The sequence below is a fragment of the Poecilia formosa genome, unplaced genomic scaffold, assembly GCF_000485575.1.
Source record: "Poecilia formosa unplaced genomic scaffold, Poecilia_formosa-5.1.2 Scaffold331, whole genome shotgun sequence".
Taxonomy (NCBI): Eukaryota; Metazoa; Chordata; class Actinopteri; order Cyprinodontiformes; family Poeciliidae; genus Poecilia; species Poecilia formosa.
The window spans coordinates 432,248-452,601 of NW_006800270.1; the positions used below are offsets into that span (position 1 = coordinate 432,248).

The following is a 20,354-nucleotide window of genomic DNA, read 5'->3' on the forward strand; positions in this document are numbered from 1 at the left end:
TTAGGAGTATTTTTACTACTCTGTACCTTAAACTTTTACTTGAGTAATTTCATTATGAAGTATTTCTGCTCTTACTTTAGTAAAATTTCTGGATTTTCTACCTACTGAATGAAAAATAAACATGTTTTAACCAAAAACTCACCAGACACAGAGATACACTTGCAGGTTTTGTTAAAGTTTTATAAGTTTTTTATTGAAAGAAACTGATTTCATTTTATTTGGCCTGATTTTATTATTTTTGTTACTTATATGAATTTTTGTCATTTTGGTCCTTAAAATACCAAAATTTCCACATAACTTTTTATTTTTATCCATCCAATGATGTAATTTTTAAATATTAAATGATTGATAATTTGATCAGTTACTCAGTACTCGAGTAGATATTTTACTAAACACTTTTTTACTCATCAGTAATTTACTGGATGGCTACTTTTTACTTTTACTTGAGTAAAGATGTAGTGCTTCTCTTACTTGAGTACAATTTTCATGTACTGAAATACACATTTATCTGACATCCCTGCACCAGTGCAGCTCACTTAAACACAGAAATAGCTTCACAAACTCAGCCAAACATGTAAAACAACAAAGCCTTAATTTGTTCAGACAGCGGAGAATAACAAGAAGATAAATAATAAACTGAAACAGACAAAAGCAACAAGTTTCATATGGTTCAGAAAGTCCAATTAGGAATTGTAAATTTGATGTAAAATACATCACTCAGAGAACAAAGCATAGAATTACAATGAATAGATCTGTTCTTACGGATCGGGCACATTGCCAGCAATCTAGAATATTTTTCACTATGTAGATTTTAATATCAGATTGGATCATCTTTATATAAAATCAGTGAAAATGTGAAAAACAAATCCACATTGTTGATCTGAACGACGGACCTTAAAGCAGATTAGAACCAGATTGATTATCTCCTGTAATAATGTGAGGTTGGGGAGAAGAAACAGCAAAATAAGAACTAATAGCAGCTTCCTGCTGGAGGTGGAACATAATGAAATTGATCATTCCCCTTGAAATTGGCTCCTTATGAAAGCTTCCCTGGACTATACGTTACAGCAAAGCAGGGAGAAATATGCTTGCTGCTTTAAAGTACTCGTCACATATGCATGAAGCGAGGATAAACTGGGGAATGGACCGGAGTGTTTTAAAAGGAAAGGTGCAAAATATTCTCCTAAATTCCAACAAGAGACATCTGATTAAAATTGCATGACTTGAGCCTGAGGTGGGGGAAAAATATAATCAGTGAAACAACTCTCGACTGCCAAACCGGTGTCCAGAGGCGCGCATGGAGAAGTGAGAATATTTCCATCCAAATCTCAGGAGAGCTTGCTGATGTTCATGAGACTTTTACACTGAAAGCACCAGCGCTTTCTGCATGAGCTACACTGGGATGAATGAGTGAAAAATCACCCACACATCCAAGAAAATCAATGGAATATGAAAAACAAGGAGATGAAAATATTTGTTTTGGTACCTCGGGTCTGAAGGCCGGGTCCGCACATCTCCTGAGCGCCTGGGGTTTCCTTTCTCAGAACCCAGGGAACCAGTTGGCACTTCCTCCACTTGTGAGTTTTCCACCTGAGAATAAAGTTCAGTCATGACTGATTTACAGTTGAAGCTGTCGCACAAAAGATTTCAACATTTTAAGATACTTTTTAATAAAGTTTATGATGCGCATTTCAAGCTACAAAGATGTTTGTAGATTTCATTAAATTTTTATCAAATCTATGACCAAAGCCATTTTTTAAAAAAAATAAAACTTGTAATTCTCTGATGAACGTTGTGTTTTGGAATAAATGCTGGCTGATGGTGATAATTTATCGTTTCCTTGCTGCTTGAAGTCGATCAAAATGTTTCTTCACATGGTTTTTATGAATTTACCAATAGTTCCTGATAAGGTTAGGATCTGTTTTCCAACATGAAAATATTAAATCTTTGTATGTTGGGTTTTTCCTGCAGGAACGTTTTCAAAGAAGCTGGGGATTTTCTGGCGCTTTTCTTTTAGCTCTGTCGTTTCCACTGTACTGGGAAAATTGTATTATTGCATTAAAGGAAGTAGATTTGTAGCTTGGTGACGTTTTTCATCAGTTTTAACAAAGATAATGAAACATCTACATTTTTCAATGTTTTGCAACCCAGTAAATCCTAAAATCTAAACTTGAAAAAACCCTGCAAAAACACAACATTTTACCAGGTATTTTGTCTACTTTCTAGTGCAAATACCTTAGTACAATGGAAATAAGAGAGAAGTAAATGACAAGTAACTTTTCAGCAAAATAAAGGAGCTGGTTTCACCTTAATAATTCCTTGACATTGATGGAAAAAGACTCGTTACGCAGGCAGATTATTACAGATATTATGGCGTTTCTCCCATGTCAGTAAAATAATCTGCCTGTGAAACTGGAATGTTTTCATCAAGATTAAGGAATAACTGACTTAAAACAAGCTTCCATATGTTGCTGAAAAGTTACTTCTGAATTAGTTTTGACTTATTTCAAGTGAGCGAAGGTATTTGCACTAGAAAGTAGACAAAATACTTGGTAATATTTTGTGTTTTTGCAGTGAAAGCAGAGAAACTTCTGTTTCTCATCAGCACTTAAGTCTTAGAACAGGCTTATAAGTTCACTTATTTAGTTCAATTATGTTTTTCTAGGAAGATAAACCATTTATCCTAATTTTCCAGTTTAGCAGTGGATCAATTAGAAATGGAAAACCCATAATTTTTCCAGGATTTTTCCTGTATTGTTATAAATATGGAGTGTTTTATGTTGTGAATTTAAAATTCGGAATTAAAGACAGAAGGTACAATCTGGGAGGAAAATGTAATAAAAATTTAAGCAAATTTCGTTTATGTAATTATTTCTGACATGTTTTTAAAAACCAGTAAACAGTTGGACAGAGAAAACATGTGCAGTTTGTTCAGTATGAACTAAAAACACCTGAAAGTTCCCAGTTTTACTGTAAGCGTCCACCGGGAGCACGACGGTGCTTGTACCTGAAGCCGGGACAGACTTTGGGGACCTCGCAGTCCCTCTCCTCTTCAAGCACCAGCGGGCAATCCTGTCCTCCATTAGAAGGAGTCTGGATGACCAGACGCCTCCTTGATTGCTTTCTCTTCACAGCTTCACCACCTGGACAGACAATCAGTGGGGTAAAAAACAGGGAAAACGCTGGACCTGAGAGTAAAGATAAGAAAAACAGAGAGCAGGAGCGCCTCTGTAAACTCTGATTGGACAGCTGTCTTATGCGTCCCTCACACCTGATTACTTACAACAGCAATGAGACATTAAATTAAACAGTTAGGCTGTGTTAATGACCAGGATTACCTCTGTGGTATTTATTGTGCCTGATGCGCTAAAGTGTCTCATTAAGATCAAACAACCCTCTAAATCAGGAGTGCTAACTCTTTTCTAGCATGCGAGCTAACTGTAAAATCACCAGTTATGATCTAGCTACTAGGAAAATGCAGAAAACATATCAACAATTCTTTATTTGTTTCATTCTGAAACTCAGTAATAAAGAAAAAAGTACTAGATCCACTGGCAGATTATTTCATTAATAATAAGAAAAAACTGCCTTGTGAGTGAAATAATAATCTGCCAGTGGGACTTTTCCCCCCAGTATTAAGGAATTATTGACTTAAAACGAGCTCCAATATTTTACTGAAACGTTACTTGAGCATTAATTTTGTCTTATTTCAAGTGCACAAAGATATTTGAACTAGAAACTAAACCAAAATGACTTGGTAAGATTTCTTGTTTTTGCAGTTCATGGTTTTGTCACATTTAGAAAACAGCACCAACTTTCTCAATGGGATGAATAAAGACAACAACAATAAGCATGTTAAGAGGCTAATATTTTCATTTCAAGATGCGGATAATATTTTTTTGTGTGTTATTGTGGGGACAATTTCAAGTCTGTTAAATGTTTTGGAAAGTTGGAGAAGTTGCTGTAAATAGTACTAGTATTGGCAGCATACATGGAAAATACAGAAGTAGAGATTTATGCCACCAAACTCCATACAGACAGTAACGATCCTAAGCTACAAATCTGTCTTGCTGCTTGTAGAAGAACCTGGACGGAGGCAGACCTCAGCTTTCACAACATGAAAACAATAACACTTGGTAGGTACTTCCTGACACTTGTGGCCCCAGGCAAGCAGAGCTGCTAGACGTACTAAAAGAGGTCAGCCCAAAGGTTGTCTCTCACGCCAATCTGTCACATTAACTATGTTTAACGAGACGTGAGCGAGGCAGCGAACGTCTGAGGCTCGGGTTGAAGAGTCCAAACCACGCAGCGTTTAAACCTAAATGACTTCTTTAAAAGGTCATTGGGATTGTTTGCGTTTGTTTTGTGCACCTGAATCGCAGGAAACCGAACACTCAGTCCAGTCGCTGAAAGGAGTCACGATGCAGTCCTTCTTGCAAGGCAGCTGACACGGTCGCATCGTGCTTGGGCGCGGGCCTTCAGGACACCTGAAACACAAAACACACACATAATTAGGGGCACTTATTGATTAAAACTAGTGCACTGCAAACACACAAAACTTTACCAAGTATTTTTGGTCTAGTTTCTCGTGGAAAAACCTTGGTACAGTTAGAAAAAGACTAAATTAACTCATAACTTTTCAGCAAGATATAGGAGCTTGATTAAAGTCAATAATTCCTTCCGTTGGCAGATCATTACATTTATAAAATGGGGAAAATGTCTAAGTGAAATAAGAGAGCGGTGAGCAGCTTTTTGCCCTCCAGCGGCAACATGGGGGCGGGATCCTGTGACGCTGCAGAGAGTCCATATATAAATGGATTTAACTATCAGTGAGTAATAATCCCTTTGAACCTACAGAATATGGGGTCAAGCCAAGGTTTTTCAGGCCAAGGGTGATGCTTAATCTCCCATCATTTAAGCACCTTAGGTCTCCTGCGCGTACCACTGGAACAACAGAAATGGGTCGTGATAGACCTGCTGGTAATCCCATCTCTGTGATCCAGTCCAACCGGTCCGGCAGCGGCAGGCCGTCCTCACCTGGGCCGACTCCGCCGTCGTCTGGGTCAGGGCTAACATTACTAACGATCAGCGCTCTCCTCTCGGCGTTCTGCGCTCGTTAACGCGCCATTATCGGCGGAACAATAGCGAGCCTGGCAGGCAAACTGCAATAATGTACAGGCAACACCAGGAGAGGTTTATTTTTAATACCAATAGACGGAGCTAAATCCCTCTCAAGCAGAACAAATCCTCGCGTGTCTTCATAAAAGTGAATGGTCCAAACGAAGTAAACAGCTGCTAGATGCAGCGGAGCAGCTAGATTTTCTGCATTTGCGGAGACTCTTGCACATAAAGAAGCGAGTAAACGTGTGTATTTCTGCAGGTTATTTCAGACACAAGCGTTGCTATTTGGACCCGATGAAGCAGAAAGACAGATGTCCCAGAATTCAGTCTGTTTGGTTTACATCCTGGGATCTATAAAGTATACACGAAGAAAAAAAGAAGAACAAAATACTGAATAATCATATAAAAATCCTACATATATCTCGTGGCACATCGCCATGGCAACATAAAAGCTGCCATAACTTCAGAATCAAGTTGCTTTTAAAATATGTTAAAACAATGTAAAGTGAATGAGATATACATAAATAGCCTATATTTGCACACTAACTATAATCAGAGCTTAAATGTCATGAAATGTTAAAATTTACTTTATTTTGAAAAACCAACACTGCTAGTTCCTGCCTGACGGCCGGTGAAGTTAGCTTCTGTGCTGCTTTAAGGAGTGAAGCAAAACTCAACGTCAGCTTGAGGAAAAGAAAAGGCAAAATAACTTTTCACAAAGAAGGTTAAGTTGAATTAATGTTTAGTTCAAACCTGTGAAAACGATAATAAAGTCAACTGCATTTTGAATGGCAGTAATTATTTAATTAATACAGTTTGGTCTTTGTGCGTAATGCTTCAGATACATTTCGAAGGCTCCCTTATTATCTAAGTATCTAATCATCAGCGTCGTGTCTCCACTTAACCCTTCATAATTTTAAATATTTAAAGGATTGAGTTCATTTTTTGTTCTGCAACTCATAAGACTTAAAGGTGACCTATTACATTTCCCTGAAAAGGTTGGGATAGATACAAAACATGCTCATTAATCTTTTTCTGTGAAATCATTTTCAGATAGTGAGATTTTAGTCTGATCTTGAGTTTCTATCAGAATGAGCTGTTTTAGGGCTAAATAAGCTGCTGGTGGCCACACCCCTTCAACTCACTGTTTACACTCGCATGTGAAAATAGTTGCAAACAGGGCTACAACTTTGCAACCGTATATCTTTGAAAAGCAGAAGTAGAGCCTCCTGCACAACCAACAAGAATGCAACAAGTGGTTTCTGAATGGTAAGCCAACTAAAAAAAAAAAAAGCACTCTTTTTTTCCAGCAGCCATTCTACAGCTCATACAGCATTAAAGCAAGTTGACCAAACATGCAAGAGCTTAACTGGTGTTGCTAGGTGACAGGCAGAGCTTTGCTGGGGTTGCTCGGTGGCAGCGTAGTTCCAGTCAAATGTGGCTCGTTTTATAGACACTAATAGACATGAACTTATTGCCAGAAAACAGTTGTGTGTGTGTTTTTTTTTTTAAACTGCTTGGGTCGTTTGTTTTTATAAGCAGTTGAGACCAAAGTGGAAATACAAAAATGTGAAAAATGTGAAATTTGCATATTAGATCCCCTTTAATACGCAGGCCTTAGAGAACGAACAGATGTTTTTCACAGATTTCACCTACTTGGTGTCTCCTTTCCATCTCATGTTCTTCTGAGGCTTTCAGGAAAACAACAGTATCGACTGTGGGGCTAAAAGCCTCAAAGTGCATGTATTTACTCAAGTCTGTGTGATTTATGGGGCCTTTAGTGAATCGAATCTTGAACTAGCATCACTCCAGGCAGTCAAAGTTTCATAAATACTTAATCAGCAGGAATTAAAATCAGTTTCAGAACAAACCATATAACATTTGGGTTTATGAGTTAAGAAGATGACTAATAATCTCTGTTTAGAGTTTCTTTTGTTAGACTTCCAGGTCCTTAGTTGTAGATGCCACATAATGTTAGTAATTCTAACTTTATTCATTCATTATTCAGAGGAGAAGCCAAATAAAACCATTAACTAAACTCATTCAGTCCATCTTTTCCTGTGATTATATAAAATTACTGAAATAACAATAAATGCAGGATTAAAAGCGTTGCTATGGAGCTCAATTTTACTGAATGTGAAGCTGAGGCCGTTAATGGGGAAGTAGGGGAAAATAAATATATTTGATGAAGAGCATTGAAGTGGGTTATTTTATTTAAAGCCTCATAATTATTTCCCCCTTCATCAAATCAGGCTCTGCCACTTTTTAAAAAAATCATGTGTTTGGTTGAGCAGACTCTTTAATAAATTTAAGCTTATGTGTGGGGAAAACGTGAACTCATTTTGTGCTCACATTGCTTCTTACATGTGATATCATGGTTACTTATTTCATGGAAAATCTCCAAGCAAAAGCTGATTCTTTAACTGAGAGTTTTACTTACTTTTTAAAGGTATTTTATAATTTTCTCCAGGTGTTTTAACTATGTAAAACAAAGTTGAGTAAGGCAACTACATGAAGCAAAATTTATCATTACGTCTTCAGACAGTACTTATGATGAAAACCTCTAACGTTTCTGTAAGCATATGATTGAATGTGGGCTAGAATGGGAAAATAGCATGATGTTAAATTACAGAACTTAGAATGACATGGAATAAAAACACAAATAGCTTGCCATATTCATATTAATATGACGCCATAGTTCCAACCCTCCTCAATTACGACCCCCATATATGGAGAAACCTGAACTTTGTAAGTTTCCGGTGGAAACTAGCAGGCGGTTTTTCAGTGAGACGTCGCTATGACAACACATTCTTGGATTAGCTTGGTGTGGCTTGCTTTGGAAAGTAAAAATAATTCATTTATTATCAGAAAATTAAAAAAAAATAAAAAAATTAAATAGCTTCTTCGGGATGAGACTTGTCATTGCACTGATACAAATACACACGCTAATGCTATTGCTACGCAACATGCTAGCAATTCCTTATTCTGATTGCTGAGCATGAGAGTCAGTAAATCCCACTTGTCTTTCTGATTTGAAGCAGTAACAAGTTAAGTCTGACATTCTTTTATCTGAGTACAGATTTATAAACCAGGTGTACTATTGAATGTAATGTATTACCTAAAACTTTAAGGGTTACATATTGCTGTTTGTAAAACTTTTATATTAGATTTAGGGATCTTTATTGGAATTCGTACATTTATTTGCAGTATTTGTGGCCTGTTCTCCTTTTTTCCTCTTAATTTATTATTATAACCTTGCTATAGAAGATGAATATTAAAGAATTTAATATTAAAATTTAAATATGAACCCATTTTATGCAGAGGCACAAAAACCAAACCAATGTTTATTTCTAAAATACAGCAACAACCAGAATATTTGGAGCATGAAGCTCTCTGTGGGGATGTGAAGCTATTTGTATTAATGTCATCAATGCATTTTTAATTATATTTCCATTCTACCATTGTGTTTTTTTCTTTTCTTTGTGCCTTCTTTTGTTTGTGAAAATCGTTAATCTTTACTTATCACGCTGTTTTTGCTGTTTGTATATGGAGCTGGGAGTGTTTCACCCCGGCGGCGCCATTTCTTTTTCTGTGTCACTTCCCTTTAGCTTAAAATGGGCTACACTTCAGTGAACCCAGAAACAGCAACTGGTTTTAACATCCTCACTGGTTCCAGTAAGCAATACAGCCACAGAAGGATCCTCAAATGTCACCATTTGTAGAAACACAAACAAGATGCCTTCCATTAATCGGATCTATTCAACAAGAGCCCATTTTCTGAAATGACTAAGTAAACGGTTGAGCTGGATGAAGGATACAGATTTAAGGCAAAGAACTATAAGCAGTTATAAGTGTACACACATAAAAAGAAATCCTGCTGGGAGCAGATAAGGCTAATTAATTTCATTATCAAAATTAGGGACTACAAAACAAGAACATGCTTTGTTTAATTTAAGATGAATCAGTCACGGTTCTTCAAGGACGAGTTCGCTGCTGTCTTTTGGTCTCAGGAGTTTTCAGCAATGTCAGAAAACAAACACAGCCTCAATTAGACAAGATGGCTCACAGAGTTTAAGACTGATGCTGTCAAAATGCATAACCACGGATCATTCAGTCTCCGCTTTCACAAATTCCAACGCGATTACACAAACGCCCATTTGGTCGCAGTCGGCACACAGACTGTCACAATCAATAAGCCGACATTGTTGTTTTTTACCCCCTCAGACAATAACAGCTTTCTTGATAGGATGATAGCAGACCGAGCCTGAGGCACTGACATATTTTTCTCTGTTGTGTCCCACGTTTCTATTGGGCTTTGACAGTCGGGATGTGTGTGTGTGCGCGTGTGTGTGTGTGTGTGCAAGGCAGACATGCCCCGAGGCGGCGGGGGGTAAGGCAGCTCAGATCCATCTGTGGGTGAGATGGGTCACATCTGCATGAGGACGGTGCATGTTTGCTACATGGAGATCAACAATGGGAATTGATCAACAACACCTGCCAAACAAAAGCAACAAATGACGAGAAACACTTGGCTTCTAAATACTAACAGCGCAAAGGTCTTTCTTGTAATCTTTTAACGTTAAAATCTGCATTCTGTTCGTTTTCGTAGTTCCATTTGGGTCTCTACTGCTTTTACAAACAGTAGAGACCCAGTAGCACTAACAGTAGTAGCACTTTTAAAAGCGCTTAAGAATAAAACACCAAGCTGGTTTTTCACAATAAGTTGGTCTATTTTTGGTGTCTGGAAAATGAGCGGTTTCAAAAATCTCTGAAATCTAATGTCACAAATCAGCAGGAGCTGCCCATCACCTAGCAACCAAAGTAAAGTTCAGGCTGTCACCTAGCAACCCAAGCAGAGTTTTGCCTGTCACCTAGCAACCGAAACTGAGCTCCAGCACGTTTGATCAGCTGTATAATGGCTGCTGGAAAGCACAAGTGTTTTTTTGTTGTTGTTGCTGACTTACAATCCAGAAACTACTTGCTGTATTCTTGTTGGTTGCCTAGGAGGCTCTACTAATTAGTCTAACTGTCTTATTTCAAGTGTACTAAAATATTTGCACTAGGAAATAGACCAAAAATACTTTGTAACATTTTGTGTTTTTGCAGTGTGACAATTTTGTCGGCTCCCATTGCTTAATAACTTTAAAATTAATCCACAAACAGCAGCATCTATTCTTACTTCCATAAACCGGTCGTAAACCGTTAAACCATTCCGATTGCGGCCACATTTAGTTAGCATGAGTGATCACACACACAATTGGATTTTAGCAAAAAACAGGATCAGCGCATCAAGACATACACTGTAAAAGTAGCCTAAGACAACACGGTGATGTGATAAGTAGTAGTATCTAAATACTGTTAACTGAATACACTGGGATGACCAAAGCTGGTTTGGAGCATACAGGGGTCAAACTAACAGACTAATAAAACAACAGAAGTAATTGTTGCTGTCCTTCAAACTTCTGTGTGATTCAATCCACAGAGACATTCTAGGGAGCAACCGACATTCCAGATCATCCTGAAGTTAGAAAAACTGATGTTTATCCACTTTTGATGCGTTTTAACTAAACACATAAATCGAATATTTTGTTTGTTTGTGCTCTCTGCAGTAATTACTGTTTTCTGAGCCCATTTGACAAAGGCAGCAATTACTAGCCCATCTTCCTGATCAGTGGTGGAAGGTTACCGCTCACTGACATAATGTTTACGGTTTGGTTAAGAAATAAAATATTTATTTGGATAAAACATGGATAACCTTTTCCAGAATTTAAAACCAAATCCTGGCACTGTTAATCTCAAAGCACGCGATCCGTCTTATTTACATTGTGATACCACAAATGACTGTAGATTAGGATTAATTTACAGCTTTTCTATGCTCAGAATAAATTTGGCCTCTTCTTGTGTAGTTAATTAACTGCTGCTTTGAAAACTTCCTATTCAACATGTTGATTAGCAGAACCTTCAGTTAAAAAGCATAATTGGCAATCAACCTAACAGGACCCAGCACGCCCTCAATGTTAATTGAGCTTAAACTTCGAATCATTTTCTCCACGAGGTTCAAAATAATACATATGCACATGTGAAGCCTCAAAATAACATTTCTTTACAGAAAGTTGTTTTTTTAGTCAGTTTCCTGGTAAAGACGTGACGATCCAGCACAGTATAAACATTTTTTAAAAGGGTTGAGATTATTGACAAACAATGACACTGAATAATAAAATACAGTAATATTAGTCAGATTTTTATATTTAAAGCCATTTTTGAATTTTTCTTGGGATAATTTTACCAACAACGTGCTTACAGCAGCTAGCTAACTATAGCAGCTAGCTATTATGTTGGAATACATGACTTTACAGTTTATTTGCATTTTACATTGTATCTAAGAAAACGCAACTAAACAGATTAGAATAATTAAGTTCAGTTTTCTGTTTTTGCTTGTTTTTTTAGACTTACATCCATTGTTTCAAGACAAATGTTTAATACTGTCCCAAAGTTAAGCTAAGTCAGTACAGGTTTTATGTTTCCCTCCACCGATCTTATGGTCCTTTCAGTCACAAATAAGCTCCGTTCTGCTTCGCTGAATCTCACAGAACATAAATGAAAATGTAAATATGGACAAGACAAAGATTGATGGCAGAGAGTAGTTTCTACATTCATGCACAAAGTGAGATTAGTGATGCAGCTCACAGAACACCAATTTAAAGCTTCGCTTTTAAACGAGCAGTTTAGAGAGCGGCCATTTGTCTACAGCCTGACAGACCGTCACACTTTGTGTTGTTTGGGCTGATGGACTCTATTTAGAAGTCTATTCTTAAACATCCCCATAACTCTGTCAGTTTAAGCATTACAGAAAAGGTCCACCAAGGAGAATGTGCTAAAAACTTAAATTCAGTGACGCATCTTCAATCAACTGTATGCATTTCTCAGAAAAGGTTTGAACAGACTCAGATGAGGCCAATAATAATTACAATCAACAACTAAGAGTGTGATAAGGGGCTTGTTAGGACACTCATCATTTATCTCTGGCTCAAAATGAGATGATTACATAAGATCATTGACAAACAAGAGAGAAAGTAAATCGTAATTCCTTGCCTACTCTCCAACTCACTGAGCTTTTGTTTAACTCACTTGCCAGCTCAAGTTGTTATTTTTTTTTGTTTTTTGTTTTTTTAAAAATAAAACCAGGCGATCAAATATTATTTAGGACTTGCAAAAGAGGAGTTATTGGGTGTTTTTCACATTGGTTTGATTGGGGACCAAAATTGCAACATTTGTTACATTTTCAGTTGGTGTGGTTCACTTTCACACCGCAATGTGACAAATAATCCAAACAAACTGAAAAACCTGTTCACTTCCTCCCCTGCGGGGGCGCTGGACCAAGAACTACTGGAGGAAATGACACAAAAACCTCAGAAGAAGACACTGAGAGCAACTTCCTTTTCCACAAAACAAACAAAAACGTAGTGGCATCAGATTTAAAGAGTTGTAGGATTTCTCTTCCGTCTTTGGTAAAATACCATGAGCCATTTCTCTTGCTAGCGCTAAACTGGCACATTTGTTTTGGTTTTATTTACCCAGAATGCCCTGCACTGTAAACCGCTTTCTGCTTTTGGAGCTGACATCCACATATGCATTGGAACCGCTCCAGAGTTTACTTCAATCTAACCAAGACCCTGGTTTTGCTTTTTTTGTGGATTACGGCTTCACACTTCCCTGAACCGGACTGAAGTTTTGATTAAAGCAGACTAAACACAGACAGGGACATCTAAATCTTCAATAACCATGTTCGCCTTGACGTAAACACACCCAAACTCAAACACGTTTGTTCTCATCCTTTATTCACCAATCAAGATTCATGTCTTTCCTTGACTTGAATCATGCATGACTTGGATTTTTTTACCATAGAGGACTGCAACTAAGATCTTGATCTTAAATCAAACAGCAGCTACACAATTGAATCTTAGATGGTAGCTTGGTGTACCAACAGGACAATGATCCCAAACACAGGTCATCTTGTTTGCCTTCCTCAACAGTGATCAAATATACAACCATAAATTATGCCAAAAGCTTGAGCTCTGCAAAACACGAACAAGTTACCAAATGCTTGTTTGTGTCATAAAGTTTTAACAATTTTACCATTTGGATAAGAATAAATCCACAAGAATTTCAACTCATGAGCCCATTTTTTTTTGTCAACAAAATTCAATTAAATATTATTTATAGTCAAAAAAGCCAAGAATTAATTTGACATTCATGTCCAATATGAGTGAAAATTTCACTAAATCAGAACTCCTTGACTGACTCTGCGTTCGGGTCCTGGTGTTGTCGATGGGATCGTTGGAGCGAAAGCAGCGAGCCCTGAGCTGAACTTTCTGACAGATGTTTGGGTAAACTCATCTATTTTGAATTCGCCTCATGTGGTATGGTCCTCACAGCTACCCGCAAACATCCTGCCTCTCATCTGCCTCGTGATTAAATTGCCTTAAAGTATCAATCCCATTTAATTACCGTCATTATCATCAATGAGAAATCACCAGTGCCCAAAACGGCAGGGTTAATTAGGCTTTCAGGGACACAGAGATTATTTATCTGTGGTCGCCTGCAAAGGGAAGATATGAACTGGGACTCGTGATGGGTGTGCTCCGTTTACTTAACCAGCTCTGTCAGTCTGCTTGTTTTCTCTCTGACTCACTTTACGCTCACGCTGCTGGCACTTCCCATCTCGCCCCTGTTTTCATCACAATCTGCAGACATCTGCAGGTACTGATGTCCTTTCCTTATGTGTTTATCAAGCTAACATTTTAAACAGGAAGGATCTAAACAAGCAAACATTTTAGACTTGAAAAAACTGGAGCAGCTTTTCAGAAAATGTCGAGCTGAAGCTCACAAAGCAGCAGCAGAAACATGACAAAAAAACTGTTTATTAATTTAATGCTAATGAATTTATATGCTGTAAAGATGTTGGCAAAAATTTTACATTTACAGTGCTTTTTAATTTAATAAAACATTTGAAATGTTTATATGATGATTTTTGTTTGTCTTTTTTTTATATGAACAACAAAACTGGGAATTTTCATCTTTTCAGATTTTACTGATTTTCCATATAACCAGAGAATAATTTAGATCTTCACAAACCTAAATCATCTCTTCCAATGAATTTTTCCTATGAAAGTGTATTCTGAATTTACATGAGGGAACATAGGGCTGTGAATAAACTGAAAATGATCGAATACTTATTAGTACCTCTTCCAGTCTTAATTCATCTACATGCACAAACTAAGATCCTGTTGGAAGCAGTTTGCTGCCTTATATTGATCAGAGTTATACCTAATTATGACTAATTTCACTAGAAATTGATTAATTATTTGATTATTTTATTATTTTTACAGGTAGTTCTGACTGCAGACTGATAACCAGAGAATAATAAACCATTTACTCATGAAAGTAACAATAAAAAAAAATCATGTTATGCCTAACATTACTATAAATGAAATAATCAATACATAATCGGGAATAAGTGCTTCATGTCTGCTTTAACAGAATCACTTTAACAATATAAAGTCAGTATCTTTAATCAATATTCAAACAGGAATAACAGTTTACTATAGAAAAATAATTTTAAAACTGGTAATATTTAAAGACTGCATTTGAAATAAAGCAAGTTAAGTTTCTGTAGTCCCAGTTTTATTATTTTAATCGGTGTTAAACCTCAGGTTTAGAAATCACCCCGACTCTGAACCCAACGAGGTGCAGAGAAGTTTTTTCATCAGCTTTTAAACTTCGTAAACCCACAGGCTTCTGATTAAAACGTTTTGGTGCTGAGAAAGAACCGATCCCCATTAAAGCTGCAACTGGTGGGAAAAAAGAAAAGTGTTTATTCTGACAGATTCTGAAACAAACTAAACTGTTTATCTTACAAAATGCCTTCAGATGACATTCGGTGTTAATTGGCTGGATACAAATAAACTCATATTTCTGTTCATCTTTTATTTCTTCTAATTTAATCACTTTTTTATATCCTGAAGGACTGATTATAAGAATGTCTTCAATAAATCAGTTAAAAAAATCATTAAGATAAAAAGTCTTTCTGTTTAATGAGACTCAGTCAGACCAAAAATAGACTTTCTAATGATGTGTGCAGCTGCATCTGATTGCAACGTTTGATGTCTGCATGCGCAGGAATTAGAGCGATGCAGTCACAAGCTGGTGTCAAATAAAAGTCAGAGGGTTTTGGGTTTGTAAAAATCAGTGTTGGAACTTTAAAAATAGATTCTTTTTTCTGTTTCTCTTCTTTAGATACAAATTCAGCTTCATCTCTGCACACAGTTGATTTTATAAGGTGAGAAAGAAAAGTTTACAACAAAAACTCTTGAATTACCTGCAGGAATTAATTCAAACACTCAACATGTTAGACTTATTTCAGTCTCCATACACAATGTGGTGTGAAACTTTAATAGTCAACAAAATACATTTTGTTATTATTTTAGCCTGTCTTTTTGCAAAGAAGCTACTATTGTGAAAATTAGATTTTTTACAACGATTTTGTGTATTTAAAGAGCCACTACCTTAATAATATTAATTCAAATATTGCCCAAAGTGAAGACAAATTATGTTTAAAAAACCCCCAAAAACAACAACAAATTTTGCTAAATGAAAAATTCTCCCAGATATTGTTGCAATAAACGAATATTGCAAATATTGTTGTTTTCAGAATATTTTACCAAGTAATATATTGATAATGGCATAATAATGGAACTGGAAAATATTCTAAAATAAAACACGACGACCAAAAACCGTAAATAAAATGGATCCTAAAGTCGCAGTAATCACAGTTATCCTTCAAAAAATATTAACCATCACAATGGACATGATTCAGTTTATGTGTTTAATTGATTCATTGATTAATTGCATACTGCGACAGGCCTGGCTTACTGTACAGCAGCGGTGTCCAAAGTGCGGCCTGGGGGCCATACGTGGCCCCTGTACTGATTGTGTGTGGCCCTTCAATTACAATTAAAAATGTACACAAGTTTTGTCTGCCAGCACAGGTCCAGGTGGAGACTTTCTGTTTTTAATTAACACAAAATGATTACAAACAAATTAGAATGTTCTTATAATGGAAAATGTTTGTTCATCTTTTTTACATTTTCTATGGTTTCATTGTAAACAGGAACACATTTTACTTGGTGACTTTAACTCAAAAGCAGACTTTAGTTCAACAAAATAAGCTCTTAATTAAATTTGATCCAAAAAGTGCTACAGTATAGCTTAGTCTTTCTTTCTGTACAGTTATTTCCACATCCATTCTTAGAAAACCTATAACCCTGTTTATGTTAGTTATTGTGTGCTCAGTTTGAGCAGGTGAAATCTGAGTTTAAATTTTCACAAATGATGAATTTTAGCCTGAATGAATCAGCCTCCTGTCCGGGTAAGACTCACAATTCGTCTTCCAGATTTTCCTTCAGCAGTTCGTCAGTGAGATGCTTAGCGGAGATTATTGAGCGTTAACGCTGGCTGGAAGCTGCAGCTCTGGCAGGAGAGCAGAAGATGTGACTGAAGAAAGTGGCAGGACTTTGATTGCTTGCTTCTACGGGCATTAAAACCGAAGTGATGGAGTACATCAGTGACATTTTACTGCTCATGCTAAATGACCCATTTCTTACACTGATGAAGTTGCTGCAGGTTTTGTGACCTTTGAATCTCCTGGAGAAGTCGTTTCCAGGAAACCGAGGGGTAACGAAAGGGAAAAAGTACCTCAGACACGTTTTATGCAGCGAGGGGAAAGTATTCTTCATTTATTGTTCATACTTTGGAACATATGAAAACGTCAAACTTTTCTCCTCTCTTCTGGTATTAATTCAGACCAAACCTTTCCTGTCTTGGAAAAATAAGGATGAGCCATAATGTTTTTATTTGCTAAGTGCCAGAACAAAACAAGAACCTTTTAGATTTTACTGGTTTTTTTTAGTATTTTGTGAAATGGGCACATTTATAAAGACTAAGATTAATAATCAAATGACTGTGTTAGCTTCAATTGTTATCAAACATGACTTAAAAGAATTCAAACTTTGTAATTTAATGCCTTGAAATTGGGCCTCTGTCTCTTTAAAAACTCCAGCTGTTTCTGAAGCTCCGCCTTCAGGAAGTCATCTCAACATGGCTCCTCTATTAACCCTGTAATAACATTTTTACCAGTGTTTCACTGAGAAGTAGCTCCGATAGTGAGGTCAGAAGATGAACAGTTCCAGCAGGTGTGTGCCAATTCCTGCTGGCTAGTCTGAAGGAGCAGAGCAGAGGAGGGCTGCTCTGTGAGCCAAAAGCTCGGAAGCTTAAAAACTGCATCTCAAAGGCGGGGCTAGGTCCACCCTGCCGTTTTGCAGAGCTGAATGGTTGCATGGAGATTAAAGGAATTCTCCAACATGCATGAAAGAATCAAAGTACGTTTTAGATGAGGGAATAACATCAAAAAAGTCGATTTTACACAACACTGCCCCTGCCAAACGTTTCCCTTGAAGGTTTCCTGCATTAGATAAAACTGAGATCTGCTTACTTTTTGGGTGGCACCTGTCCCACGTTGACCCGGACGCACATGACCTTCCGGGTCTGCACTCCCATGGAGCAGAGGCCCTGAGCGTCCGCGGCGGGACGCGTCCCTGCGGAGGTGTTGAGCGGTGCGGTGGAGGGGTCCTCGGTGCACGGCCCCCAGGGCCCCGTCTGCCAGTGGTAAACGATGCAGGCGTGTTCGTTACAGTTCCGCACCTCCTGCAGGGCGCTGCTGTTCGGACACAGGGAGCCGCCTGAGGATGGGAAGCAGAGAGTCACAGGGAAGCAGTGCTGGGTACTAACTAGTTACTGTTACTAAACTATATTTACTTGAGTAACTTTTTCTGACTACATGTACCCTTAGAAGTATTTTAATAGGATGCATTTTTTACTTGAGAATTTTTTATTTATTTATCTTAGTTGAGTAAAATTTCTGGATTTTCTGCCTGATGAATGAAAAACATGTTTTAACCAAAGATTCAGCAGATGCAGACACACCTGCAGATTCTGTTAAAGATTCATTAGTTTTTTATTGAAAGAAACTGATTTGAAAAATCTTTCTTTTGTTTTAATTTATTTTTTGTTACTTATATCGGTTATTGTCATTGTGGTCCTAAAAATACCAACATTTCCACTTAACTTTATATTTTGGTCCATTTGAATAAGTAATTTTTAAATATTAAATGAATGGACCCAATTTTTTACCAAATACTTTTTAACTCTTACTTCAGTAATTTCTTGGACGGCTACTTTTCACTTTTACTTGACTAAAAACATGTTCAAGTAGAATTACTCTTACTTGAATATATTTTTTTGGATAGTCTGCCACCTAAAGCTAAACCCCCCAAAACAATAAAGCTAAAAAAACCAAAAAATAAACATGAGTGCCTCCATAAACTCAAATTCCAGCTGTTTATTGGACTTTAAATTGAGTTATTTTAGAATGCACACCCTTTTCATGTGGTTTTAAAATCTCCAAACTTGTTTCTCTCTTTCTGACAGTCTTCTCTCCATTTCTGGTGAGGCAGCAGTCAGTCACGGACTGGGAGCAGAGCTTCAGACACTTAAAGCTTTCAGTACAGATTGAGAGGTGTCGCAGGGCGGAGAGTCCTCCACAGCAGCAGTTCATTGCCGGAGTCGTCAGGCAGCCATCTCTGAATAGAGCGGCGGCGTTCACACACTGGAGCCAAACTACTACAATGAGATCTCTGCGACTTCCTTCCTGCTGACTGTGCCAGAAAACCTGAGCGGACTGAGTGATAACAGCCCCAACATGAACATGACATGTGAAAATGAGCTGGAAGCAGCTGTAGGTGGAACATTAAATTACACTTGAAGCAGCTCTCAGGGAATATTGAACTCTGTGGCTTCGCTACAGAAAGGTGAGAAGATAAAAAGGAGCCAATCAGATCCAACAATGAGACAGCTGCAGCAAACAGACAGCAGGACAGGGAATAAAGGCTGGAAATATTGTTGTTTTTCTATTATTCCACACTCATCCACACACTCGTCTATGGCACTAATGTCACAGTCATATCTAGTTCAAGATTCAAACTCAAGATTTCCAGTTGTGATGGAATGTATTGATAAAACCCAATAACAAGCCTCTAAAATTTTAATAAATAGCCGTTTCTGCATTCAGTAAATACTTCTTAAAGTTAGACAATGCTGAACATCATTTCACATTGATGTAATTTGGCAGGATACAAATACAGAAAACTATGGAAGACAATTAACTGCCACTGAAAAAAAACAAAAAGACTGGCTTTAGTCTCCTGTGATCCAAAGTCAAAATTCTGAGAAAGGGTAAGAATTTTGACCTTTTTTCTCAGAATTCTGAATTTTTTTCCTCAGAATTTTGACTTTCTGGTAAATCCTGAGAAAAAAACATCATTTTGAAAAAATAAAAAATTCCTAATTGTGGTCCTAATCCTCTTAAGTTGAAAACTCTTTCATTTGATTGATGAAATATTATTTAAGGATATTTTCAAGGTTCTATTCACATGGCCCTCTGGGTCACAAAAACCTTATGGCGGGCCAGATTTGGCTCCTGAGCCTCAAGTTTGACATATATGGTCTATGGGCTACAAAAAGCATATTCCTTACATCTTTTTTAATAAAATACTTCGTAGATAATGAGACTATGTTCTGAGCTCCAACCAAAATGAGCTCTTTTAAAGCCTCTTGTCACTTTAAATTCATATAAGCTACTGGCCTCCCAACTCAATGTTTACACTCGCACGTGAAAATGGTTGCAAACAGATGTGATATTATACATCCGTACATCTTGGAAAAGCAGAAGTGGATCCTTCTGCACAACCGACAAGAATTCGGGAAGTGGTTTATGGATGGCAAGTCAACAACAAAACATTTGTCTTTTCCAGCAGCCACTGTACAGCACATACAGAGGTAAAACCAGCTGACCATATGTGCTGGAGTTCAGTTTGGGTTGTTATGTACCCGGCTGGGCTTTGCTGGGGTTGCTAGGTAACTGACAGTGCCTGCTGATTTTTGACAACTACTTATTTTCCAGACACCAAAAAACAGGAAATGATTGCCAAAAAAAATGTTTATTTGGCTGTTTATTTGTTTTTGGGGTTTTTTGTTAGTTATTTTGAGCAGTTGGGCTGGTTTTAGAAGCAGTAGAAACCCAAATGGAAGTACAAATGTGCAAAATCAGAATTTTGCCT

At 37.3% G+C, this 20,354-nt stretch overlaps 1 protein-coding gene across 1 annotated transcript in view; it reads right to left on the reverse strand.

Moving 5' to 3' along the window:
• thsd7ab (thrombospondin, type I, domain containing 7Ab) overlaps positions 1–20,354 on the reverse strand; it is a 224,633-nt gene that overhangs the window by 59,627 nt on the left and 144,652 nt on the right. Inside the window, exons 8-11 of the mRNA XM_007573511.2 lie at positions 17,672–17,918; positions 4,372–4,487; positions 3,008–3,143; positions 1,487–1,590 (exon numbers count right to left, since the gene is read on the reverse strand). Of these exons, the coding sequence (XP_007573573.1) occupies positions 1,487–1,590; positions 3,008–3,143; positions 4,372–4,487; positions 17,672–17,918 (603 nt within the window). The remainder of the gene's footprint in view (positions 1–1,486; positions 1,591–3,007; positions 3,144–4,371; positions 4,488–17,671; positions 17,919–20,354) is intronic.